Source organism: Aulostomus chinensis, chromosome 16 (genome assembly GCF_037954235.1).
Source record: "Aulostomus chinensis isolate RoL2024-O1b breed Wild chromosome 16, RoL_Achi_v1.0, whole genome shotgun sequence".
NCBI classification, from domain to species: Eukaryota; Metazoa; Chordata; class Actinopteri; order Syngnathiformes; family Aulostomidae; genus Aulostomus; species Aulostomus chinensis.
The window spans coordinates 17,789,733-17,816,329 of record NC_141335.1 but is presented as its reverse complement, the minus strand read 5'-3'; the positions used below and the strand labels follow the sequence as shown (position 1 = coordinate 17,816,329).

The window sequence follows — 26,597 nt, the reverse complement described above, 5'->3', positions numbered from 1 at the left end:
AGAATTCATAAGTACTTTACATGATTTTTTCCACCAAAACAGAAAACATGCACAAAAGCCAGGGAATGGAAACAAAAGTCTTCAGCATATTTTGTGTGATTCACACTCACAGTGTCGACCTGTCGCAGCACGGTTCCCTCACCAAAGAACATCGGCTTGCGGGCATCCACCAGGATCAAGTCAAAATAAGACTGCCAGGGCCTGTGGGGTGTACCTGGCTACACCACAAACACACACACAGAGCTAGTCAAGCCTGAGTGATATGATTCCCTTAATATTCTGAAAGTTAATCCATACCAATTCCAAATCCTGGCCATTACCTTTGGACCGTGAGGAAAATCAAACAAGTAGGTCATGATTTTCTGAAAGACACACACAGAAGCAAGTGTTTAGACACACCTTTACATCGAGGACTTATTGTTCACTAATTGTTGGAGAAAGATGGAATGCTTCATGCAACTGAGATCATGTTATATTATGAAAGAATCTGTTGCGTGATCTGTAAATTCTCAACACACCACGGTGTATTTGTAGTCGCTATTGGTCGCCAGAAAGACTTTGGCTACTTCATTCATGCGACTGAGGAGGAGAGGAAGCTTTGGCTGGGAAGAAGAAAAACATGGTAAGCTTCATCAATAAAGAAAACATTCTTCTATTTGTACATGTGCTCTGGAACAAGTTTGGGGCTGACGTGATCATAGCTCATCAGCTCAAATCACATGGCATTTCTCAGAAGCTGAGAGTGACATTTAGGGATGTAGGGATGGGTAACATTGGGGTTACATCAATACTAGCCTCAATAGTTTGGTGGAAAAAATACAGATTCGATATGACAATCTGTGAAAAAAATTTAAATCTTGCCACAAACCTGACAACTCAGTGCCTTGTGTTGTTCTATTTACACTGAATGTTTACACATTGGCTTTTGCCATGACTCAGAGTTAAAACACTTAGTTCAATACTCAGACAGAGTCAGCGATACAGATCTTTCCGAAGTGCTACACGTCTGTGCGGCACTGGTTATGTTGAATTAACTTTACACATCATAAAAATAGATAGATACAATTTGCCAAGGAGCATATTTGAACTTCAAAACTGACTCAATCATGAACGCCAGTACCCATCCTTATTTGACAGGGTCATCCTGAACAGGGAACCACTGAATAGGACCCATTTAAGGACCATCTGATTATCGTATCAAACTCAAGTGCAACTTTGAAAGCCATCAAGAACATCAATACACCTTGCTTTCAAACTTCGCAACACAGCAGAATAGTTTGACTGACGTAAAACGACTGACACATTAGTCCAAAAGGTCGTCACTATGATGTGAAAACAAAACAAATGACTGAATCAGTGCAGAGCTTTTGCAAAGCAGTGCAGACATGAGCATTGTTGGGCCACAGTTAGTTGGTCTGTGCCTTGAGGCCAGACATGAATAAGTAAGCCAGCAACTTACATCCTTTACAACATATTTCTCCAGGTTTTCAACTGTCTTTTCTTTCAAGGAGCCCTTTGAAAAGGAAACATAGAAAATAACAGGAGAATTAATGAAGTATTGACTCCAGTGACCTACAGATGCATAGAAAAGCCAAAGAGGCTACCTTAAAATGAACCCAGTCCACAGCATCTCGGACATCCTGAAACATGCTCTTATAGGACATAAACAGGTCGCCATCCTTGAAGCCAGTCTCACAACTGCAGAGACAAACCCACGTAAACATTAGGGGTGTTCCTTCAACAACGACCCGGCTTTGGAGCTTCCCCAACAACCACATGCAGAGAAAACAGGATATGGGGCAGTCAAAGACTACTAACCACTCCCAGTGGATTTCCCAGAGGCTCATGTTTAAAATGTAAAACTATCATGGAGGAAAAAAGAGAGCGTACACTACCTGGTGTATCTGGAGCAGGTAGTGAAGAAGTCAACCAGGCAGGCAAAGAGGTAGGTTTCTGAAAAACAACACCGTGAACAATGACAGGTGTGTCAGGCAACTCCCAGTGTTGTGATACACTTTTATTTTAATGGGAAGTTCACCTGTGTGGAGTCATCTGCTTCAAGAAAGCAAATGTGATGCAGTCCTGCTAGTTTTTATTTATAAAGCATAAAATCAAAATTAAAAAGTTGTCTCAGGAGATTTGACAAATAGAGCAGGACTTAAATTACAATCTTTCAATTAATTTAGTTTAGTTGGGGTGACAGAGACAGAAAGGGAGAGAGACTGACAAACACATCGAGGAACGGCGTGTCAATAGACTATTATGACAATAGTAGTGAGAATAAATAAAAGCTAACAATAATAACGCCAACCAGCTACTGTAACAACACATATACAAACATAATACAAGTATCTTAGTATGATTGAACACCAGTACAAATACATTACTAATAATTACAATATAAATACAATAATAAATTTAATACTAACACAAATACAGTTCTAGAATGCTAACACCAATATCATAGAGTACTCATTGTGCTAACGCTAATACAGCCTATGTCCTCTGAAAACCACAGTAAGCATTTCACATCCAATCATGCTCTGTGGCAGGTGACCAGATCCAGGTGATCTGGAATATGAATTAACTTGGAAAACATCCTAGACCAAGTGTTAGAAAATATGTAGAGACAAATTTATGTTTTGTTACATTAATGTTTTATTATCATGAAGTTTCAGCCTGATGTAGAATAGTATGATAGTGTTGTAACCTTTATTCAGACCAAAGTAATGAAGTTTGTGCAGGATGTATCAGGCTGTGTTTACACCTCCTAAGATAAGAGTTTGGGAAAGGCCTTGGACAGTGAGGAGTCAGCGTCCCCACGCTCCCCCGCACCTGTCCTTGATGGAAGAAGGAAGAAGAAAGGCGTGATGGAAAGCCACTGAGAGGAGGAACTTTGCATATATATATATATATATATATATATATATATGTATGTTTGGAAGACTGACACTGTTCAGTGCAGATGTAAACCTTTGCCTGTACTCCTTGCTGCAAGTAAAACTTTAATTGAGATCTCTGTTTTTGAGAATTTGATCTTGTGTGTTGGGAAACTTTGTGGTACGAACTAACAGCAAGTTAACAGTCTTTATCTTACAGAAATAATTTCCTGACACCTAGGGAATCTGGGTCCTGTTCAGACCTGGTCTTCTGATCACAAGTACTAATGTTTACACCTGCCAACAGAATGTCTCTCCAGTGAGCACTTGTGAGAGGGTCTTAGTTAAGGCCACTCTATATGCTAATACATTTAAAGACAAAAAGAAAAGACATAAGAGAGGCTGGTTCCATTTTTGGAATACATATGTCAAGCATATGTGAAACAGGTTTTTCCGGATGTCAGGTGTTGGTAATAACAATAAGAAATATTTGTATCCATAGGAAACAGGTTTTGGTTGACAGCACAAATTTGATGAGAGTGATGCTTGTGATGAATATATACCAGAGAGATGACAGCAGTAGTGAAGCAAAGCTGTTGTGAAAGCAAATATAAGCTGCTAAATTCAGAGTTTCAACACGCTTAAGAACAGACTTTCTTTGTTTCTTAAAGTACCGGTGAACCTGCTTATTTGCTACCCCCTGTTGATGCCGAGCATTAGTTTGGGAAGATTAGTTGTGCCTTTGCTTCTCAGAGAGACAAAGTTGTGATGTCAATAGTTGCCTTTCGTACCAGGTAGGTTGAAGAGTGTGTTGAGGATGTAGAAGCGGTCTGTGTCTCCACGTTGAATAAATTTGTTGGGGTACATCTCTCGAATGTCAGGCCTGTGCAGAGTGAATGCAGAAACATATATACATAGAGCAGGTCAATTGGGGTTTGCAGAAGGAAAATGTGTATTCTGTCTATAACAACACAAGAAGCTGTGCATGAAGGCACTACTCAACAGCACTACCACCAGTGTATAAAAAGCTTGTGAGGTCACATGGGACATTTTCACCCCAAAGGAATCATTTCATATTTCTAATAAGCCCCCTATTTTATTGTATAAGCACAATTGTAAATTTAAAATATCACAGTTTTTAAACACAGTTTTGATGACCTTTTATAGCTGAAACTCCAGAGTCTTTACTTTCGCAGCACTGGAAGTGATCCGGACCATATTGTTCACCACTGTTGTTGTCATTGCAGTTACAGTGTGACACCACCATCCACTTGAGTGAAGACATTTTCTTAAATAATATTTTTATAGTTATAGTTATTGTTCTGACCACAATGGTACTAAATTATAGAATCCAATCTTTGATTTGTTAATGTTTTCCCTAAAATTATTGGATTTTTTATGATGCATTTTCAAAACAATCTTGAGGACATAAAAACATTTTATCATAGAAAAATAAACTCTCAATGGCATAATTTTCAGTCACTTTGTTAAATCACATCTGTTCCTTTGCCCCCTTTGAAAAGGTCAGAACTGATGAATGCCCAAATACTGTTCACTTTCAAATGTTTAAGTGCCAGACATGAGACATCGTCACTCTGCACAATGACGTGACAACACCAGCTTCAGAATGAGAGGGTAATGAATGATATTTGCTTCATGTCAGTACAGTGAGGCATGTTGATCTTACCCTCTCAAGAAGTTGAAGCCGTGCACACAAACAAGAATGTTCCCATAGGCGTCCACCTTGAGCAGGTTGCCAAAGGTGGTGTCGAACACCAGACCTCTGAGGAAGAATGGAGAAAAATCAAAAATGTCAGTTCAATTAAAAAGTTCCGTACCTCAGCTAGCTTTACTTCTGTAAAGATAAAGAGAACATGTAATTTAGCTAACCAACCTGGTGGGGAAGGAGGGGTCATACGCAAAGTTAAGCAGTTCTTGTGGATATCCAATGGACACCAGACGCTCCACTGTCAGGTCGAAGCCCAGTGACTCATACTCTGGAGATTTATACACTTAACAGGAAAAAAAGCTATCAAAATCACAATTTAGGGCACCAATAGCTGTTCAGAAGCATTCTTATGTGAGATTTCCTACTTCCAAATTGACTTAGAGTGCAGGTGTAACTACAGATTTGATAAAGATTTCAGTTTGAATGTACCACTTAGCATCACAGGCTTTTTCCTCTTCTTGACTTTACATGGACCTTAAGCTAGCATAGTTGCTGTGATCATTTGAATATATGTGTAGGATCTGAGGTGGGTTCTGGCCAATGTTGATGGAGGGCCTCCTTCACATCACATCTTTTATGTTAACACTACTATTTGCAAGTGATTTGTTCATATTTACTGTGTCCAGACATAGGCAACTTTTGTGCAAGACGTAAATCTGAGGCAGCAAATATCCACAGAGAAACAAAATGCGAGTGAAGCAGAATACATTTCAAATTCCTCTTTGAGTGTCAAGAGTGTACCGATTGGGAAACATCTATAGAAATCTGATTTGAATCAGAATTGAAATAAACTCCAAATGTGATTTGAAACAAATTTTGAAAAAAAAAAAAAAAATCAGATTTCATGTGGTTATTGCCTGTTCAGACTGGACACAATCTGGATATACAAAAACTATGATTTGGTTGGGCAGTCTGAACAAGGCTGAAGAGTAGCCCTCTGGTTTCTCCCTCCTGGTGACACTAGTCATTCGCTAGTATATACAATAAATGCAGCTTTCTCGTTCATACCAGCTATAACAGAGCTGTCCAAATGCACACAAGTCTGTCATTCAAACAAAAATAAGTCCCTACACATATTAGTGTGAGACTGCTTGATAGCCTCTTGTCCTGGAATATCTGGTAAACAAGTGTCTGGCAGCAGCTTGGGTTACACCATCAGCTCCAGGGAGGAATACTAATACTAGAGTTACTTGTAATGAGAGAAGGGAGAGTGTAGCGCAAGTCTGCCTTATACCCAACATACCCAGATGCTTGGCGGAGAGACATTCAAAGAGAACTGAGAGCTCTAGCACGTCACACCCACCAGGATACCACTTGAGTTGTTTGTAATGATTCATGTTCATCTTGTCTGCTATGAGGATGTGATCGTCAGGAGCTTGGATGAACATGAAAACAGAGAGCGGAGCAACTGAAGGGTATTTTAAGCTGTGAAAGCTGCACACTCTACTATGACTGGCAGCAGACTAACTGTGATGTCACATCCTCATGAGAGCATGTCAGCATGTTGAAGTCAACATCGACAAACATTCCCCCTAATGCAAGGCAGTGAAGCTCAAGCATGTAAAAAAAAAAAGGAAAATATATTTTTAAAAGGGCTCAGGGGCTTTACCTCATTACTTCATAAACATTTTGATATTGACCAACTGCTGCCAATAAGCTCAATTATTTCACTGTGTTAGATCATTTGGCAACCACATAGTAAAATGAAGTCGGGAGTGATGTCTGAACCACCGACCACCAGTGCCACTGTGAAAGGGTGGAGCACTGACAGTGACAGTGAGCAATGACAGTCAAGCTCCATCAGGCAATGAAAACATGTCACACCATCACATGTCAAATGTGGAATAAAAAAATGTCTTCTCTCGTGCGAGACTCAGCAAGTGTATCCTTTCGTGCATGTTTAACAGCTGTTTTTATTTAGTTTTTTTCTGAAACTTCATTTAGTGTTTATTATACTAACGAACTGGAGGGGATCCAGACATGAACACTGACCTCTACATATGAGCTTGCCAGATACAGATGCTCTCACCAGTCTTTAATAAAAGGATTAAATGATAAGTTTCCAGGGAAAAATAGCGCTACAGCTGATATGCATTACTTTTTTTGTGTGTGTGCTACAAATAGAATGTGGGACGGATAGAAGGGTGTGGGACTGGTGGAAGAGGATTGTTTACTCGAGTTCACACATTCTGTGTCAGCTCTGATGGATGGATGATATTACATTTCAACATCTCATTCACTTATTCAGTGAAGAGGAGTAGTTAGTTACTAGCAGGACTAGGTTAACACAATGCAGAGGTTATCAAGGCTGACAAACAAGCTCATAATGTACTTACCTGCCAGAGTGTAATCCATGTCAAACCCAAAACACTTGATCTTCTCCATGGCTAAGCTGCGGTTGACAAACACTCTACAGGGGGAAACAGTTAATGGCAATGTCAATATATGACAAGAATCTAATCCCTTATTCAAACAACTAGGGGTGTCATGGTGTCATTTTACTTTTAAGGTCTCAATACAATATTACTCAGGTTTGTATTTAAACATTTCTTGGAAATTATGTCAGCGTTAAGTCTCAACAAGTGACTCCTTTTATGTCCTAACAAGCACGAGTTGAATTTTCTACATGACGCCAAGTGTGAAATATCTATGTTCAACATTTAAATAGATGTAGTGCCTAAGCAGTTTATTCCCAATTGTTTTGTGACATCTTTGCAAACAGTTTTGAAAATATTTAACCATAGTGTTCCCTTTTGTTAACAGGGAGGGCCATTTGTTGCCACACCAAAAATCATCAGTTATCAACTTAACAGAATCAAAGGGTGTGGGACAGGATGTCAAGCATTAGAGCTACTCTGGTTTCAATGTATGTTAACTGTGCACAAGTAGAGTAAAAGAGGTGGCTGCTTCTGTAACAGTGCCAATTTCCCCACTGAGGGACGAATAAAGGTTTTATCTTATCTTAAAATATGCGTTGTCTGAGTCTATCCGATTGTCTGAACAATTGGACAAAACAATCCAGTCTGCTGGTGATTTCAACAATCTATTCTGAACTGACAACTGGAAATCATGACACCCCTAGAGAATGCAAAATAATTTACCGTGTCAACAAATATGCCTGGTTTAATATTCTTCTATCAACCGTCAAGATCAAAAGAATAATGAGGAAAGCTAAACTAAATGTCAGGACTGCATTAGTGTGCTTGATGGACACACTTTGCAGGATCAGGTTTGATGCATGGCATGTTTGAGAGAATGACCATGAATCACTTCAATGGAAGGTAACAACCACAACAGCAGCTGACATGCAGCTCCTAGTTAATAGAAGATGAGTAGCGCATATGAACTACAAAGAACCAACAGAACATACTGCCCTCAAATGAGCCCTAGTGATGATGTGTTGACAGACAGTAAAAGTATTGTCTGGTACAACCCTTATTTTCAAGTCTTTTTGCTCATACATGAAAAAAATAGTTTCAACTTTCAATAAAAATTAACCGTTTCTTAAACCAAAAGAGGCTTCCTGGTTTCCATCCTTTATGAGTCACTGTGACTGATAAAGTTATTATGAACCAGTGTACAGGGTGATATTTTTTAGACCACTATTCTGGGGTGATACTCTTGAAATCTTGAAGCTCTTTAAGTATTACAATGCTCCTGGAGGTTGACATGGGCCATCGCTGAAGTATCACATTGCATTCACTTTGTCAGGTAGATCAAATTAACATGTTTCATCAAAAATCAAACCTGACACAGATGCTAACCAAGCATGGGATACCACAGCTAATAATGACTTGTAATGGGGAAATTACATATGTGGCACATGTAAATGCTCAGTATGGAAGTGCATCACATTCACAGGATAAAAAAAAGGACACCTTATCTCGTAATTACGAGAAAAGATCTCATAATTACGAGATAAAATAAAGTGTGATCTGAAAGAAATCGAGCCTACCCCGCATGCTTTGGTATTCACGTTGCCATTTATGTAGGTCTTTGGTCATAGCTCCTTTGACGCAAACAGATGTATATACATGAGCAATAGTACACCTGCTGATACACCTGTGTCAGCAACATCTTCTCTGTTGTGGAACAAGTTCATGTGTGTGAAGGGAGGCTTCGTACAACAGCCCATGATGAATTACACTGCTTCACTGATTTTTATTATTTCAATAAATATCAAATAAATTTGACATTTGAACCCTTATTTTATGTGTGTGTGTGAGTGAGAGACACAGAGAGAGAGAGAAAGAGAGAGAACCTTTTCCAGTTGCTGAATCAGGATCGCATAGATCCAACAATCCTAACGACTTGAGATGCCTGCGCAGTGTTGTATTTGTGAATATTCTCAGTAATCCAGGTCATCGTAATCATAGAGGTTGAGTCCAGTTTGCCTAGTTTGATCATTTTTGGAGGACTGCGAAATGTTGACATAGTAATATTAACACCGTCCTCATTTTTTAAGAAACATCAGTATTTCCCAGTGTCTCAAACCGAGGAGGTAGTAACGGCAAATTACCGCCATCATAGTCACTCGCGAGCCGTCACTCCCCGTCTGTCTATGGTCTCGCTGCTCTCGCGCTCGTGTTACGTCGCGCCGCAACGCCCCCGTGCGCTGCAGATCTACGACGAAAGACCTACGTAAACGGCGACGAGAATATTAAGGCGCGTGGGGTAGGCTCGCGAGAACGCAATGATAGCTTTCAGACCGTACTTTATTTTATCTCGTGATTATGAAATCTTTTCTCGTAATTACAAGATCACGACCTCGAAATTACGAGATAAGGTGTCAATTTTTTTTATCCAGTGAATGCAATCTCTCCGTGGCTCAGTGCTGAACAATTTTATCTATCTATCTATCTATATATATACACATTACGCTAACAGCATAACACAAAAGAAGGACGGCACTTCCATCCATCCATCCATCCATCCATCCATTTTCTTCCGCTTATTCCTGTTAAGGGTCACGGGGCGGCTGGAGCCTATCCCAGCGACTTTCGGGCGAGAGGCGGGGTTCACCCTGGACAGGTCACCAGTCTAAGGATGGCACTTAATTTTCATTTTACATTTTTGCAGAATTGCTGCCCTCACTAAATGACATGAACATTTAGGGGTAGGCCACATCATTTGAGATTCAACTGTAAAAATCAGAATTCAGGTATGGTTTACCAATTACCAGTACATTCTGCTGTTTTTGGAACTGCAATGTGGACAAATCAAGTTCTTCTACCTCAACCTGGTTTGGGTGGCTCCTTCCTGCTCTAAATTTAGAATTTCACTCTCCTCCTCCATGTCTGCCCAAATTATGTGACTTAGCAAGCTGGATTCCCCAGATCATACGAGAATGTCGATCTGACAGTGGAAGAAAGCACTGCTAAATCTCCATCTGTGGTTAATTTTCTATCCTGACATGTAACTTGCCATACCAAGATGTACAATTGTTAGCTAGTACCGTCTGCTTTTCATACACATCAACTCCTTTCATGCACACAGTCGGAGTCTGTTCAAACTGCACTTGTACTCAGATGAGAGTGTGAGGGATGGCGGCAGGAAGGATGGGCATTACTGAGAGGATGGGTAGATGCAGGAGGGAAGAGGAGAAATCACAAAGACCAGCAGCTGTTGTCTCTATGGTGTCAGTATGACTGGCGCTCAATGGGTAGGATGGGGGTTCAAGTCACATCATGTACAGCAACATGGGGAAGTCATTAAGTGAGTAGTCGCACTTGTGTTTCAACAGCAACAGTAACAACAGGATGGCATACCTCATTGCAGGATGGTTTTGAGCCAGATCCCTTGGAAAGCTTTGTAATAGAGAATAGATGTGGTGTTACCAGTGGTGTCCTGCTGCACAGCCTGGGGCTACTGGTGTCAGCAGTTTGACTCCACCTCCAGACCCTCATACAAAAGACATACACACTTTTGTGTTGCGTCAGCTTCATTTACTACTTGATTAGCTGGTGAGGCAAGTAACTATTATGTATCGTGCTCTTCTTACAAACTGGTGCTTTGATTGAGAAATCTAGTGACCATGAGGAAGCCCGCTGGAGTGTATCAATCACTTCTCTTCTCTTTGCTGGACATTTTCACCTGGAAGACTATAATCTAGATTTTTATATCTCTTGTGGTGCTTAAGTAATGTTTGGATGATGTTGTGTCACCTTGTGCTCTACTAGCAATGCCTAGCCGTGTTTCTGAACAAATAGGAAGTGAACTTCACTTTCTGCCTCTGATTTGGAGTGCCCAAAGGTGACCAAGCTGATCTTGTTATACATGGACAGCTCACAGTACAGATCCCACTTGCCAGTACCATCAGTCTTGAGATCAAACCTCTAAATGTTATCCAACTCAGAGCATGGCTAAAAAGCATCTGGGGCTGGTAAGTTTGACACTATGGGCCCTCTTGGGACTTTTTGTCTTAGATCAAACAAAATGCCACCATCATGATAAATCCAATTCCAAATGCGCCCTGTCATTAGTGATCCATTTCTCCATGTTAAATATGGTGTCTTTACTAAATACAAAAGTCAGCTGTCCACTGGCAATCCCATAATGCCTTCTTTTGAGTCTATCAACCAATCAGAGGCTGTGTTTTGACTGGATGGCAGCACTGATCTCAAACACAATGAACAATGTTCGTTATTGTTTTCTTGAATGAAGTTTTGTTGGATTTCATTTCTCTTGATTTTTTTTCTTTGACCACTATACACCTGTCATTATACATCTTTCCACAGCAGCACACATATTCTGAAAGACCAGGTTGTAAAGAATCTTACAATTGAGACCAGGCTTAAAAGCATGGCTTAATACCAGGGGATTAAATGTAGGAAGAAGGAGATAAACATGGTGAAAACTACAAAATGGAAAACTTTGTGATGTGTGGCAGCTCCCCAATGTCAAAACGCATCAAAGGAAACAGACAAAAGCAATGGCAACCATTTTTTAAGGTGAGCACACACCACAGGAACGCAGTTCTTCACCTGATTTTCTTAGAGTCTGAGCAATATAAACACCAAAACCGAATTGAAATTATTCCAATATGACACTTTCATAATTATGATATTGTAATAGTTTGTTATATATGATCCCCTTCAAAGCACCCAAGGACAAGTGAGTAAAGGGTAAAAATCAAGTGAGTTAAAGTGAAAAATTAAGGGAAAAGACAAAGATTGAATAAACTGAGATTATGATGGCTAATCTGATCCATAAAGATGTGTCCTGAGTTTAGATCTGAACTGTCTGATAGTCAAGCTTGTAGCTGTGAGGAGGCAGAGAATTCCAGAGTTGTGATGCAGAGCAGCTAAAAGCTCTGTGCCCCCCAGGATGCTAAGTCTGAATGTGGGGACAGAGTAGAGCGGCCAGAAGAAAAAAAAAGGCATGAGATTAGGTGTAGGGATGGAGAAGATCTGACAGGCATGAAGGAGCCAGGGTGTGAAGACCTTTGAAGGTAAGAAGGAGAATTTTGTATCTGACACTGTGTTGAACCAGAAGCTGGTGGAGCTGGTTGAGAATAGGTGTCAGTAATTTAATTAATTTACTGGGTAAACTGGTGCAGATGGAGTGGCAGTTGTCAACTGAGTGCTGTGTTGTGTGAAGAGAGGGCAGAGTCTTGAAATGCTGCATAAATGAAAAAGGCAATCTGTAAAACACTGTCAACATAAGGGCCAAAGAAAGATCAAGGCTTTTAAAATGGGAGGTGATATGAACTGGTTGGCCATTGTTAACGGAATTGTTGAAGTGGGGGATTTTAGCGAGCCAAGTCTTGAGCTGATGACTTTTGACATCCATTTACGTTTGGTGGGAAAATAAGAGTTGTGTGTAATCCATACAAAACTGAGAGCAAGATCCAAAATTTCTCCAGATCATTGTGACTGCTTGGAAGGCTGCACTGTTCACACCAATTAGACTCTGCTTACAGCTCCTCACCTATGCTGTTTTGATTTTCATGGACAGGATCTCAAGGCATGTTCATGGTTGTGGGGGTTCCAGTTCGGTGGGTTGGGATTGCATTACTACTTTCTGCAGATGATGCGGTCCTGATGACATGATTGGCAGTGATCTTCAGCATGGATCGGTTCGCAGTGGTGTGTGAAGCGACTGGAATGAGGATCTGCAGCTCTGAAACCTAGGCCATGGTTCTCAGGAGAAAAATGATGGATTGTCCATGAGTGAATCCATAGGGAGCCCTCATACCAAGTAAAATACTTCAAGTATCTTGGAGTCTTGTTCTCACATCATTGTCACAAATAGAGAGCTTGAACAGAGGGAAAAGCTTTTGATCTAGTGGTCAATTTTTGTGCATCATGACCAAAAAATAAATAAATAAAAACAAGCTCAGGGATTCAAGTGGCTGAAATGGCTTTCGTCACGTGGGTGGCTGGCATCTCCCTTAGGGTTTAGGTGAGAAGTTCAGTTATCTGAGTAGAGCCGCTACTCTCTTGTGTCAAAGTAGCCACTTGAAGTGTTTAGGCATCTCCTAAGGATGCCACCTGGATGGCTGCCTAGGGAGATGCTCCAGGCACATTCCAACTGGGCGAAGGCCACGGCCAAGTACCAGGTAGAGGGATTATATCTCTATGCTGGCCTGGCCTGTGAGCGCTTTGTAATCCCCCAGTTAGAGCTTGTCATCGTGGCCAGAGGAAGAAAAGTTCCCTGGGGTACCCTGCAAAAAAAGCTTTCCTTTTTATACATTTAACACTTAAAGTGGATATCATTAGGAGGCGAGCAACACAACCAGTACATCAACCCTCATTAAACAACAAATGAGAAGACAAACCTGTTCCTATCCTCTATCTCACAACAAATGGACACAAACCAAAGAACATGACTGATTACTGACTGTTACCAGATGGGTGTTGCGACAGAAACCAAGTGTTGACAGGACATACAGAGTGTCATTATTTGGTCTGTGAACTCTGCCTGGAAAGCACCCAGTTTCAGAGGCTCTCTCCATCTGCAACTTAAGTGTGCAGAGTATTTTTCCTCTGTTGGTGCGGTGTCCCAACAGCATCTGGATGTTTGAGCAAAAAAAAAAAAAAAGTACAATTTCTAAGTATCTAAACAGACAACTGCTTCAGCATGTTACCTTTTTAGACCTACATTTGTGAATATGTTTCAGCTTTATACTGATCTTTTCATGCCTAACAAGGTGAACATCTCACACATCTTCTATTTTGCCCACACGGTTACGGAAATAAGCTGTGACTGTAGTTTTTAATCAGATAATAGTATTTTAATTGGAAACCATCCTCAAGTTGTTGTGTAATTCAAATTGACATGAGCTACACATATTTGCACCTCTGCTGTCCTATTCAGGGAGATGGACAGTTGCAATGTACACCTGTTCTTGATAACCATCTGAAGACAGACCCATCTTCAGGCTGACTGAAATTAATATGTGGTGTCTGTATAAAGTATTCACCCCTCTCTGGCATTTTGCAGTTGTTGTCTTACAACCTGGAAGAAAAATGTTTTATTTGAGGGTTTGTATCATTTGATTTAACCAACAAAAAAACTACTTTCAAGATACAAAATAGTTTGTATTATGTAATGAACAAGACATAACTGAAAACTTGAGGGTTCAGAACTATTCAACCCCACTTAAGTCAAAACCTTTTACCACCTTTTGCAGAAATTACAGCAGGAGTTCTCAAGGGGTATGTCTGTATAAGCTTGCCACATCCAGCCAAAGGGGACCTTTACCATTATTCGACACAAAACTGCTCCTTACTTCAAGTTGGACATGGTTCTGCTTGTGTACAAAAACCTTGAAGTTATATATTCTTAACTGGATTGAGTTCTAGCCTTTTGACACATTGGAATACTTCTCCTTAAACCATTAAAGCGTTGTTTTAGTAGAATGCTATGTCTCATTGTCCTGCTAGAGGGAGAATCTGGACCAGCCTCAAATCTTTGGAAGACTGAAACATCCATCCAAACATCCATCCATCCATCCATTTTCTACACCTTATCCTGTCAAGGGTCTTGGGGGGCTAGACAACTGGACGCTCTCACAGCCACACCTACGGTCAATTTAGAGTATCAGATTAACCTTGTCCCCTCTTGTATGTCTTTGGACTGTGGGAGGAAGCTGGAATACCCGGAGAGAACTCACGCAGGTACAGGGAGAACATGCAAACATGTGCCGTTCGAGCCGGGGCTCAAACCTGGAACCATCTTGCTGTGAGGCAACAGTTCTAACCACTGCACCACCATGCCGCCTAAAGAGTCTTCCATTATTTTAGCGCTATCCACCTTTCCTTCAGTTCAGACCCCTGGCGATAAAAAGCATCCCCACTGTGGAGATGGTGTCCTCAAGATGATGAGAGGTCATGGCTTTGTGAACAAGCATAGCGTTTTATTCGACAGCCATAAAGTTCATTTTAGTTTTATCCGGCCAAAGCACCTTTTTCCATTTGTATGAGGAGTCTCTCACATGATTATGGCAAATTCAAAATGTGTTTCTTTTTTTCCCATACGAACTGGATTTTTTTTTTTCTGGCCATGACACCGAGCCCTGTGAAGGGTATAGCTCAAAGTGGTCCGAGGTACAAATGCTTCACACCCTGCTCTTGTGCAATCCAGCCCCTTTAGGGTTATTTCAGGTCTCTTTGATGAATGCCCTCCTTGCCAAGTCAATTAGTTTTGGTAGGCAGCCCTTTCTTGGTTGCCATATGCTATCCATTTTTATATCAATTAAAAGAGGGTACTCTGTGAGGTGTTCCAATTTTTATTTATTTTTTTTTTCAAATTAACTATCCTAATCTGTACTTCTCAAAAACTTTTCCCTGATCTGTTTGGAGAGCTCCTTGGTCTTCATGGTGTAAATTTCCTGGTGGTGCCCCTTACCCAGTGGTTTTGCAGACTCTTGAGCTCTTTCAGAACAAGTGTATGTGATGACATCATGTGACAGATTGTGCAAAGGTGGACTTGTTTTTTTTTTTATTTTAATCATGGGATTTCTGCAGGTAATGGGTTGCAGGAGATCATACTTATGGGCTTCATAGCAAAGGGGGTGAAAACGTGTGCACACACTACTTTTTAAAAACTTAATGCTGTTGCATTGTTTTCTCATTTTACATCACCAATTTGGACTTTTTTTGCGTAGGTCCATGATATGAAATCCAAGAAAAAAAAAAATCAATTGTACTCCATGATTGCAATACAACAAAATAGGGGAGTGCACTGGTCACCTGAACTTATAACAAACTAAATCACAGTTTAATAATCAATTTTCTTATCAAATAAAATGTATTCAAGCTAGATTTCCTCAAACTAAATTGGGGGCCTGTTGCATATTAAGCATTAAATATGATGTATTAACTGTATATACTGTCATCAGCATCATCACAAGCCCAAACTGAGAGTGAGTACATGAAACTTGACATTAAATACAGTGTCCATTGTGTTCCCCGAGTCATGCAGCTAGTACACAGACAAAATATAATTGAGCAATTTGCAACAGTCAACTAATCTCTACTTCGTGTACATCATGACTGATTATGGTCAATGATAAACTATGTGAGTTGTGTGCTGTACACCCAGACTGAAAAGTAACTAATGTTTTCATCATTTATGCTGCTAATGTTAGCATCGGCTAGCCATGCTGATATCATCACAAGTAGAAATACTAACTAGAAATCCTACTTCAATAGCGATGCAAGCAATTGCAAGGCTACTAACATCTGTGTCCCCGCGCTGGGCAGGCAGTACGGATCAGGAACAGGCATCACAACAGAATCAGTCTCTGTCATGTTCTCTGTTCCTCCATATAAATAAATCTCAGAGTACTTCCGACTTGCTTTATGGGAGGATTTCTTTGGTTGTTTAATTGCAGATGGCAAAAAAGCTTTCTGGTGCCCTACCACCACATTCTCCATGGAATCTGTCATAAGTGGCTTTCAAAGTGTGATGTCAGGCTTCATTTCCCCTCAAGTTGTGTCAGGCTCAACTTTTCTCTGCTGCAGCATTGCCCTGCAGCGACGCAGTAACTCCATTAACAAGAATGACAAGTACGTTTTCAATACAGCTCCACTCTGCACCTGAATTTGTCTTAAATACTGAACACGGGCAGATGACTACAATAGCAAATTCAACCAGCGAGGGCAGCTGGTGTCTAGTGGCTGGAAATGAGGAACTCATCATTTGTAACGTGAACAACTCAAATATCCAGTAAATATTCAAACCTGACTAAAATGTGTGCCAGTAATGCAAAAGGTATTTGTTGCCATTTCTGCAGCAGCCTACTCTGTACCTGTGGTGAGCTTCACGCTGATATTTCTTCATGGTCACACCGTCCATGTTGGCTGGGAAGTCAGCATAGTTCTGTAGTCGGTCACTCCACGAAGTCGTCATATTAATCAGCGAAACTGTTTCCGGGAGAAAAAGTGATGCTGATTAAACCTTGAACCACACTCAAAGTGTCTGTATGAGACCCTCTACTAACATACCTGCACTACACTCAGCCAAAAAAATCAAAAACTCTCAGCTAAAACTTAATACCTGCAAAAAGATAAGCTGAACTTAAATAATGAACATTTTATGCATAGCAGTTATGTTACCAACGAAGAAGCATAGACGTGGCAAAGCAGTAGCTCGACAATTAGTGCTGATTTCCAACCTAAGCATTTATCATTTTTAGTTTCCTCCTCTGTCAGATTTAACAGAGTCTGCTTCCTGATGAATAACTTTCCATTAAAACACACTGGCTACATGAGACCCCATTATCAATGCACATTCCTGTGGACCCAGCCTGCTAATAAAATCTGTCATTTTCTACATCACATACTCAGTAGCAGACACCTTCCTCATCTTTCCGGTGTGTACCAGAAAGAAATGAAATGTGTTGTCAAAAAAGCCCCAAAAGAGGTAGCAACTTGGGTTTGTATGCAATCTTGGGAAGCTGTAAAAAATCAAAGTGGAGGACAGTGAAGGTGTTTTTTGGTTCCTCTCTTTTTTTCGAATTCAACACAGACCGGAAAATGTTAGAGCACTGCCGTTCAAATTTTTGTTAGAGGTGACAATCTTTGATTGAGGATAGCTTCAATTAGACATGCTGGAGGCTGGCCTTGAAAATTAATGCATTCAAGGCAGGTAAAGTGTTCCAATCAATGCCAATTGGAGTCTAGCCGATAAATACCGATGCATATTGCAGGGTTATTTAACATGGGACTGAATGCTGATTAAAGATGTTCATGATGCAGAAAAAACCTGGGTGTAAGTGGCTGTTAAAGGGTTGTTTGGCCAGTGGGAATGGGCTTAACAGTAGAGATGCACTGTATTTTTTTCTTAGCCAACTCCAAAACTGATTTCAACTGGTGTGACCTGCCTTAACAGAATTTTTTCCCCTGATATTCAGCCTTAGAACTATACTTGACAGCATACAGTATAAAAAACATAAAAACCAGCTTTTCTTCAACATAAAATTTTATTATCATAATTACAGAAAATATTACTCAGAGTTTTCCCTCAAATTGCATTAGTTAATGGATCTTTTCTTACTTTAACAATGCTAAAAATTACATACATAAATAAAGTACTCTCCTGGAAAAATGAACAAATATAATTCGACTAAAACGCAGTTGCTGTATTTTCGGCCATGTTTGACATATCTTTTACTTATCAAACAAAAGCAGTTGAATGCAACAGCCAATGAAGGATTTTCAGGTCTGCTTTTGAGCATCGAGCGCTTGACCAGATATACAATGCCATTCTCGTGGAAATTTCTTGTCTGGTTTGATATGCTCGGTGTACAATGATATGCCATCCACCAAAAATAGACTCAAAGCTATTCCTGATGAAGTGGTGTGCAGGCAAGTGACCGGCTAGTTATTGGAAATATGCGACGCTGACCGACCGGCACTGTTCAGGGACAGTCATGCTGAAAACTGTATGATTTGAGGAAAAAAGAGCAGCCAAATGTTGTCATGAGTGTCTAAGTACAATACTGCACTCGGACATATTAAATAAATGGTATCGTGAGTCCACTTCCTTAGTTAGAGAAATATTCACACAAATGGCTCATCATTTTGAAATGTTTATTTTCCAAATAAAACAGATTTAAATTAGCATTAGAAATTTTTTTTGCAGTACCCGCAACCCCTAAAATAGGATAAAGAGATGATTTTTGCAGTGCTGTTCCCAAAACAATAAAGCTTTACAAAATTAATCAAATATGAAACAGTATCTTTTACATGAATACAGTCATTTCTGCAACATCTTTACAGTACTGCTCAAAATAATTGCCTTTCGTTGCAGTTATATAGTTATATGGGCTGACATTGAGATTGCACAATTCAATTTGAATCATGAAGCATGAGAGTGGATGTCATGTTATTAGCTCCCTAATGACAGAAAGAAAAAAAAAACCTAGTTGTTGAAAAAACACATCTTCCTGTAAAAGAGGCACATCCTAAACTGGCTGGTTGTGTCCTATCATGTCTCAGACCTGTTATCTTAAGAAAACCTCACTACAGCAAATACTCTTGGGTGATGGTATTAACTTTTATATGTATGTGTGTGGGTGTGTGTGTGTTCTTGTACTTGCTACATATTGAGGACTAGAATGCGTATTTAACCAACAGAATCAGGACATTTTTGGAAAGTGAGGACATTTTAGCCGGTCCTCACATCTTCAAAGGGCCATTTGAAGGTCAAGACTTGGCTTTAGGGTTGAGGTTAGAATTAGGTTCTAGATAGGTTTAGGGTCAAGGTTAGGATCAGGCTGTCAGTTGAAATGGTTAGGTTTAGGGTGAGGGGCTAGGGAATGTATTACATCAATGAAAGTCCTCACAAAGGCATAAGTACAAGGATATGAGTGTGTGTGTGTGCGTGTGTGTGTGTGCGTGTGTGTGTGTGTGTGGTCAACAAAGTAAAGGCATGAGGTCCACTTTCTACAAAAGTGTCCATACCATGTGTTTTTGCTATCTAAAGTCAGTATGTTATTGCTATGTTTTTAATGATGCACTAGAAAAAAAGGTGTACTGAGTTAATTCGATTTGATTCTTATCACTGCTAATGAATAAGATTCAGACACACACACACAGACTTTTGTTGGCGTTCAAGGAAGTGTAATACAGGAAGAAAACAACGTCCTTGCTACCCAAATGGAGCAGATTCCGTGTCAATATTCAAAGTTAATTTTCAGATTTTGAATTTCTTATTTAATGTAAAAAGAACAGATGATACACTGATTTACAACGTCCACTTTCCTACAATCTCAATCATGCTATTGCTCCCATCAACACAGTTAATCCGTGTTGGTCAAATCAACTTCTGTCTGTTAACGTGACTGTTCGCTAGGGCCTCTTAAGATCCCAGCGCAGGAGCAGTCAAGCTTCCGCGCTTCAGTTCGCCCGGTGGTCAGCTAACAGCTAACATCAGCGTCTTCTAGCGTCTATCAGCTGGCTTTATGACGTCAGCCAGCTGGAACATGACATGTTAGCACAGCTGCTATCGAGCAGACTGTAATAGCGAAAACAACTTTATTTCACGCTTGAGAACAAGACATCAACTGCAGCCATTTCAGTTTAATAAACAGTTACATGAACATGCGCGGTTGACACACAAACACGGACACACACGCACACAACTAATTACCCACGTTTCAGTTGCGATCGATGTCCAAACACTCTTCTTCTGTTATTGAGGTTCAGTGGGGGGTTTAACAACAATGTGTCGGTGAATTACTGCCTCCCTCAGGCGGTACTCCAAATCTGAACGCCAGCGTGCGTGTGTGCGTGCGTGCGTGTGTGTGTGTTTGTCCTCTCCCTCAGCAGATTCCTTTGGAACGGGAAAGATCCAGGAAGCATGCGCAGGTCTATGCAGCTGTCTGAGCAACCATCCACAGGAATGAGCCGAGCACCCGCCCCCGACGTTACATCCAGTTATCTATACACACATCTTTGACTGCAGTTTATGACCTCCCTCGGTCCCACTGTATCCCAGAACGACATTTCAAAACCCAGCATTGCAAGTGTGTGAAACATGAACAAGGTAAATGACTGAGTTAAAAAATGTGACTGTTCAAGTATTTTAAGCAGTTGAGGATGTGCAAAAACTCTTTATCATAATGTTGTTACATTAGAGCTCCAGTTCTCAGTTTTGAATAAGAAGTGAATCCTTTTTGTACTTCAAACATGATCTCCGATGGTAGATTTGCTGGCTCCATTTGAAGTGAAATAAAACTGCCATCCCAACCTGGGACAGTAAGACTACATGATGAATTGCTTTTATTACTTTCAGTAATGTACTGCATGTTTTGTAAAATAAACCAGATGAAGCCATGTGTGAAACACATCCTTCATTCTACCTGATTTTATTTTTTTGTTTTTCATAAAGATGAATTACAGTGGAACTGATTCAGCTCTCTAATGTGCAATGACTGTATTTTTTTTAACTCATCTGACTTCCTACAATCATCTGCACCAAGAGTCAAGGTTGACAGTGCTGAATTAGTTTCTTTTACTGTTGAGTTTGTATCAGCAGTAATGTTCATCAAACCAAAACCAGCAGCTGTAATCAGTGAACCCACGACAAACATCAGTCTGTGAACAAAGACATTTGTTGAAATATAATTCTTCAAGATTATTACTTAATAATATACAATAAAGATGTTAGTTGATTTAGGCAATTGCAAATACACATCACCTACCACCAATGACATTTAGGTAAATATTCAGGTCAGAGCATGCAGTTCAGAGGTCAGCCGGCAAGTGACAGGAAACATCACACTGACAAGTTTATTTGGACACCGTCAAATGATCAGGAGCTATGAGCTGGTGAAACTGGAGCAGAGGCCCAGTGGAAGGGGATCCATCAACGTCAGCACCTCCCAGGGAGGTGCAGGGGTTTGAACTGAAGTGCTGAACTAAGCTTTACTCAAGAGACAAGTTTGACATCCCAGATGAAACACAGTGGCTGGCCAGACGTGTACTGACATACTGCTATGATCACACCCACAGTCACCCACAGCTGTAGACTACCTACGAGATTGTGCCTCTGTGTCCATACTGGTGTGTCCATCCATGTCTCCATGAAGGACGACTGCATCACTAACATCGTGTTCATAGGTTTGGGGACCGAAGTGGTCACAAGTGTCCTCAATTTGCCCAACCCCCTCCTCTTGTACCTCTTCCTCTCTCACTAAAAAGCCATGCTGATCCCAAAGTTCATGGCCATCACACACTTCAATCCCAGAGTCCCCTGTGAAGCGCCGATACCTGCCCGGCGTTGAGTCCTTGTTGAGGTTGTAAGCACTATGTGGTGGGGTTAGTGTGGTCTCTGGCATAGCTGGGCACATGTCATCAGCTTCACTGGCCATGGAGACAGCTGAATGTGGGCAAGTGGCTCCATCAGGTGGGTGAGTGGGTATAGCTGCTGCCTGGAGAGGTGTGTACGGAGGAGGAGGTGTGGCTGGTCGGTCAACCACCTCTTCATAGTCGGGTAGCAGATAGGTGGGTAAGAATCCTGCGAAATGCAAACACAACCCAAGTATGAAGGAGTGGCCACAGTATGACTCAGCGCCCTCATGAAGATTATTTTTGTACTTCTTGTTTATTATTCCAGCAGGCACACTTTGATTGGCCAGCTGAAGTTATATGAAGAACTTCTGATATGACTTAATTTGACTTGCGTATATTCTTTAGTTCTTGCCTGCTGGTACCTTAAATAATCTGAACTTTAGCAATGAACAGTCGAAAACTGTACAAACATATAATTTTGGGTCGAGGCACTGCTCCTTACTGAGATACAGGGGCAGTTGAGAGTTGTTGTGAGCCTCTCTATAGGCGATGAGGTTGATCTCGTTCTGCCGGCGCTGCTGCTGGAAACGCTGTTTGGAGCGCCAGTGCTGACACACACAGCAGCAGGTAAGGATAATGATGAGAGCCCACACCAACCAGAACCCTGCAGAAGGCCAAAAGAACACATGGATACATATCCTGACAAATGCTACCAAGTTAGATTCACAGTCACTGGAGACTGAATTTACTGAATATAATTACATTTCTTACATAATATAAATGTATATATTTCCAACACTGAGTAACAAAAATGAGCCAAACTTCTTACATGCATCACCATTTAATCTTGTTGAGACAGTAATAGCTGTACAAAAGAAAATAGAAAAACGTTTATTCAGCGACACTCTGATCCAAAAGCCAATTCTGACGGATGAACTGATCAAAGACCAGTGTGATATACAGTATATGAACTCAAATCACAATGTCAACCCTTCACATCCACCTCAGTCTGTTACCATTGGCAAAGGGGTAAAAAAAACCTGTCAAGGTAGGCAGATAAAGATAGGATGGACTCCATTGTCTAATACCCCTTTCACACTGAAACACGTGGGTCAAAGCAGGTTTTTGTACCCACATTTGCTCGGTATTCGGGCAGATTCAAGCTTCCAGTAGATGTGGGTCTGAGCTCGGGGTGTGTGCCTGTGTTTTTCTCTCTCGTACCTCATCCCGCTGACAACATCATCATTACACATAAAAGTGCGCCATGTCTCAAAATGCTGGTGATGTTCCCATAAATCACAGTGTCCTGTACGTTTCCAGAAATCTGCCGCTGAATCTCCTCTTCACTGCGGATGGCGAGCAGCTCGCGGACTTAACTATCTTGCCAGTTCGCTGCCATGATCGATAAAAAAATGTGAAGATACAAGTTGTTTATGAACACGGTCGCACTTGCGCAGTTCATGTTAGGGTTCCCTGATTGGTGGGAGTTACCAAGCATAGATTAATTCATGTAAGATCATATACATGTAAATTGTTAGAAAAAAAAGGAGTGAAATAGAGTCTCAGGGACATCAACAGGACGACTGATCTTACAGCAGAGGCCAAAACTTTATTGAGAGATGAGTAAGCAGCTCTCACAGCGCAGCCCAGCCCAGCCCAGCCAGTTCTGTCAGTTTGCAGTCTCTTCTCAACCACCCTTGCCTTATATTTGGGTAGAGGCAGGGGCTGGGGAGGGGAAAAGATTCTGAGAATATGAGTAGTCAAATTCTTCTTATTAAGCTATATGGAATGCCAGACACTTTTGTCTCTTGCTGTTGGATTGGTCTTGCTGTCAAGCCCTGCTTCTCCTGCACATGTGCGCATAGACATACATATATATATACATGCACAAGTGCGCTTGCGCGCACACACACCACACACACACACACACACACACACACAACAACTCACACCAGAGTTCATAGTAGAAGCTGCAGCACTGAGTCTCTCCGCAGCAGTGACCCGACTCACAGATGTAGCTTTGGTTGTTGACTCCCATACACACCAACTTGTCCTGAAACCATAAAGAAAAACTCCACCATGTCTCACAATAGATCGCGAAACATTGTCTGTCACAGGGGGTTCAACCATTTGTAAAAGCCATACTGACATTATTTTATCAGACATATGTCTTCCCATTTTGATGGATTTTTAAGGATAAACACATATAAAGCAGAACTGTGAGAGTTGAGTGGGGTCATAGCCCTGGATCAAGAAACAGATCCCATCCATTTTAGATGAAATTCATCTATTTTTAGAGGATTTATTTCTAGGATTTAAATTATTGATTTGATTGATTATATGTGCCCACATGCATCTTAATGTCTCCTTACTGATCATTACACTGACTGATGTTTGTATGCATGGGGAAAAGCTATAAATGAATTGCCCATTTAAGAACAAATTAAGTGGGGGGCAGCATGGCTCAGACGAAGTGTGGCCGTCTAGCAACGAAGGGTTGCTGGTCCGATCCTCACTTCCCCTGGTGATCATGTCAAAGTATCCTTCAGCATGGATGGATGGAATAAATAAAGTTGTCTGAACTGAAATTAACAGATATTCCATGGGTGCTCCAACTAGAGGACAAGTGATGCATTTCTTCTTATTCTCAGTTTGGTATGAATTACTGTGAAATGTTGGGTGCGGATTGGACATAAGGGCAGCACAGTGGTGCAGTAGTTAGCACTGTTGCCTCACAGCAAGAAGGTCCTGGGTTCGAGTCCCAGCTCAGGCATGGGATCTTTCTCTCTGTGTGGAGTTTGCATGTTCTCCCTGTGCTTGCTCCGGCTTCTTCCCACCGTCCAAAGACATGCAATTGGGGACTAGGCTAATTGAATACTCTAAATTGACCGTAGGTATGACTGTAAGTGTGAATGGCTGTTTGTCTATATATGTTGGCCCTGCGAGGGACTGGCGACCTGTCCGTCGCCGCTGGGATGGACTCCAGCCCCCACCCCCCCGTGGACCTTAACAGGAATAAGTGGGAAAAAATGGATGGATGGATGATTGGATGGCACTGACAGTTTGCATAATTTTACATCATGGTTCAGTGGGATATAGGTATTGGGACTGTTGATAACAGCTTTTATTGCACCACTTCCTGTTGAGACTGCATCACAAGTTGTTACTTTGTAATGTTACAAAATTTCACAACACCAATATTCATTACCTTGCTATCATGAGCATCCATAGATCATGTGTGCGAAGCACCACCCCTTATGTCTACAGTATGATTTTTAAGCCAGTACTTCCACAGCTCCTTTAAATGTATGTTGATACACATTTAACCTTCATTAACTCATTACAGCTCCTGTCACCTAGCTAATATAAATCAGATAATTTAAATTAATTGGGTAAATCCTCTTAAGGCAGTGTTAATATGATAAGGGCATTTGTTTCTTCACATTATTGAGCAGTAAAATTTCTTATATTGCCAACAGAGTGGATCACTACTTCGATGTTATTTTAAACTTGTGGCCTCTAGATGTCAACCATTATCAGGTTCGAAACCATAACAGTGAGATAATCATCTTTATCGTAATGTTCATTCCCAACTTGTGCAGATAAGTTACTTCACGTGATAACCCACCCTCTAACTTGTGTAGACGTGTGTCCATATGGTCACAAATGTTGATTCTCTTAAACCAGTGACATCAACACAACAATAATATCACAGTAACTATTAGAAATAACTCATTATTACACAGAAAAAGGAAGTGCCACAACTGACTAGATATTGTGCTATCCGCTCCATGACATGAAAGGAAAGTTAAAAGCGCTACCGACCGGGCATCTCTACTGATGTTTCCTGTTGTACAATTTGGGTTAACCTTCAATTTCTATGTAACAAAAGCCCTGGGAAAACTTTGTTATCTATTCTTTTGACTGAAACCACAGAACAACAACCCTAGGAACAACAGAAATTACAAGCTAGCTTTCATAATCAGCCGCTACATGCCAGCGAAGCATGAAAATAGTTTTGTTTTTTGTCTTTTTGGCAGTTCAATCAGCGTCAGCTAACAACCAGACTCTTACAAAAGTATGTCGGCTAACGTTAGCTTTGACTCTTACCTCTGCGACTGTCGCCGCCGTCGCCGGATTTTCTTGCCCAGCGGTGAACTCCATAGCCAAACAACTACAAACTTATAATATCGAGGGGTTATTAACCGTCACATCGTTCACAACAATGTCGGCCTCGGTGGCTAACCAAATCAAAACAATAACAGCTTAACTTCAACAATTGTGCCTTGACTCTGACTCTCCAGCTCTCTGTTATTGGTCCACTCAAGTACGGACCCGCCTCCGAGCGGCCATTGGCTCCTTCTGCTGTCACTCTAAAATGATGTCTTCCTTGACGCTTACGACAGTTTTCTTTCATTTCACAACAGTTTGCACGTCCTTGAGTAAATTCTCAAATAGCAAACTCCTCTTTCCAGTTTTACTGAAAGAAATGAAAAAGGATGTATGATTTCCGAAGAACAAACAAAAAATATAATGATTGTTTGTATCACAACATTTTCATCATTCAGAAATAGATAGATAGATAGATAGATAGATAGATAGATAGATAGATAGATAGATAGATAGATAGATAGATAGAACTCTATTGATCCCACAATGGGGAAATCTGTGTGTTACCACAGCTCAATTTCAAGTGGAAGAAGAAAAAGCAATTAAAATATATCAAGAAAAGAGAAGAAGAACATT

General features: G+C 40.8%; 2 protein-coding genes across 5 annotated transcripts in view; both read right to left on the bottom strand.

Annotated features, from left to right (window-relative positions):
* nt5c2a (5'-nucleotidase, cytosolic IIa) overlaps window positions 1-20,823 on the bottom strand; it is a 29,296-nt gene extending 8,473 nt beyond the window's left edge. For 2 of the 4 annotated variants that reach the window (XR_015109342.1, XM_086179739.1), the window contains exons 1-13: window positions 20,213-20,823; window positions 16,865-16,979; window positions 10,377-10,415; window positions 6,945-7,018; window positions 4,774-4,891; window positions 4,567-4,662; window positions 3,671-3,762; window positions 1,896-1,953; window positions 1,605-1,698; window positions 1,460-1,513; window positions 519-602; window positions 321-362; window positions 111-218 (exon numbers count right to left, since the gene is read on the bottom strand). Coding sequence is in view for 3 of the 4 variants with exons in the window: in XM_086179739.1 (XP_086035865.1) it covers window positions 111-218; window positions 321-362; window positions 519-602; window positions 1,460-1,513; window positions 1,605-1,698; window positions 1,896-1,953; window positions 3,671-3,762; window positions 4,567-4,662; window positions 4,774-4,891; window positions 6,945-7,018; window positions 10,377-10,415; window positions 16,865-16,965 (960 nt within the window). In the remaining variant the exon portion in view is untranslated. Of the gene's footprint in view, window positions 1-110; window positions 219-320; window positions 363-518; window positions 603-1,459; window positions 1,514-1,604; window positions 1,699-1,895; window positions 1,954-3,670; window positions 3,763-4,566; window positions 4,663-4,773; window positions 4,892-6,944; window positions 7,019-8,869; window positions 9,123-10,376; window positions 10,416-16,864; window positions 16,980-20,212 lie in introns of those variants that run through there. The other 2 variants (XM_086179740.1, XM_086179741.1) reach the window with 2 other exon arrangements.
* Window positions 20,824-21,009: 186 nt separating this feature from the next.
* On the bottom strand, window positions 21,010-26,185 carry wbp1la (WW domain binding protein 1-like a). The gene is made up of 4 exons (XM_086179743.1): window positions 25,962-26,185; window positions 23,802-23,904; window positions 22,354-22,515; window positions 21,010-22,077 (listed from the first exon to the last, which is right to left on the bottom strand). The coding sequence occupies exons 1-4, from the start codon at window positions 26,013-26,015 to the stop codon at window positions 21,590-21,592; spliced, it is 807 nt and encodes a 268-aa protein (XP_086035869.1). The 5' UTR covers window positions 26,016-26,185; the 3' UTR covers window positions 21,010-21,589.
* Between the last annotated feature and the right edge of the window lie 412 nt (window positions 26,186-26,597).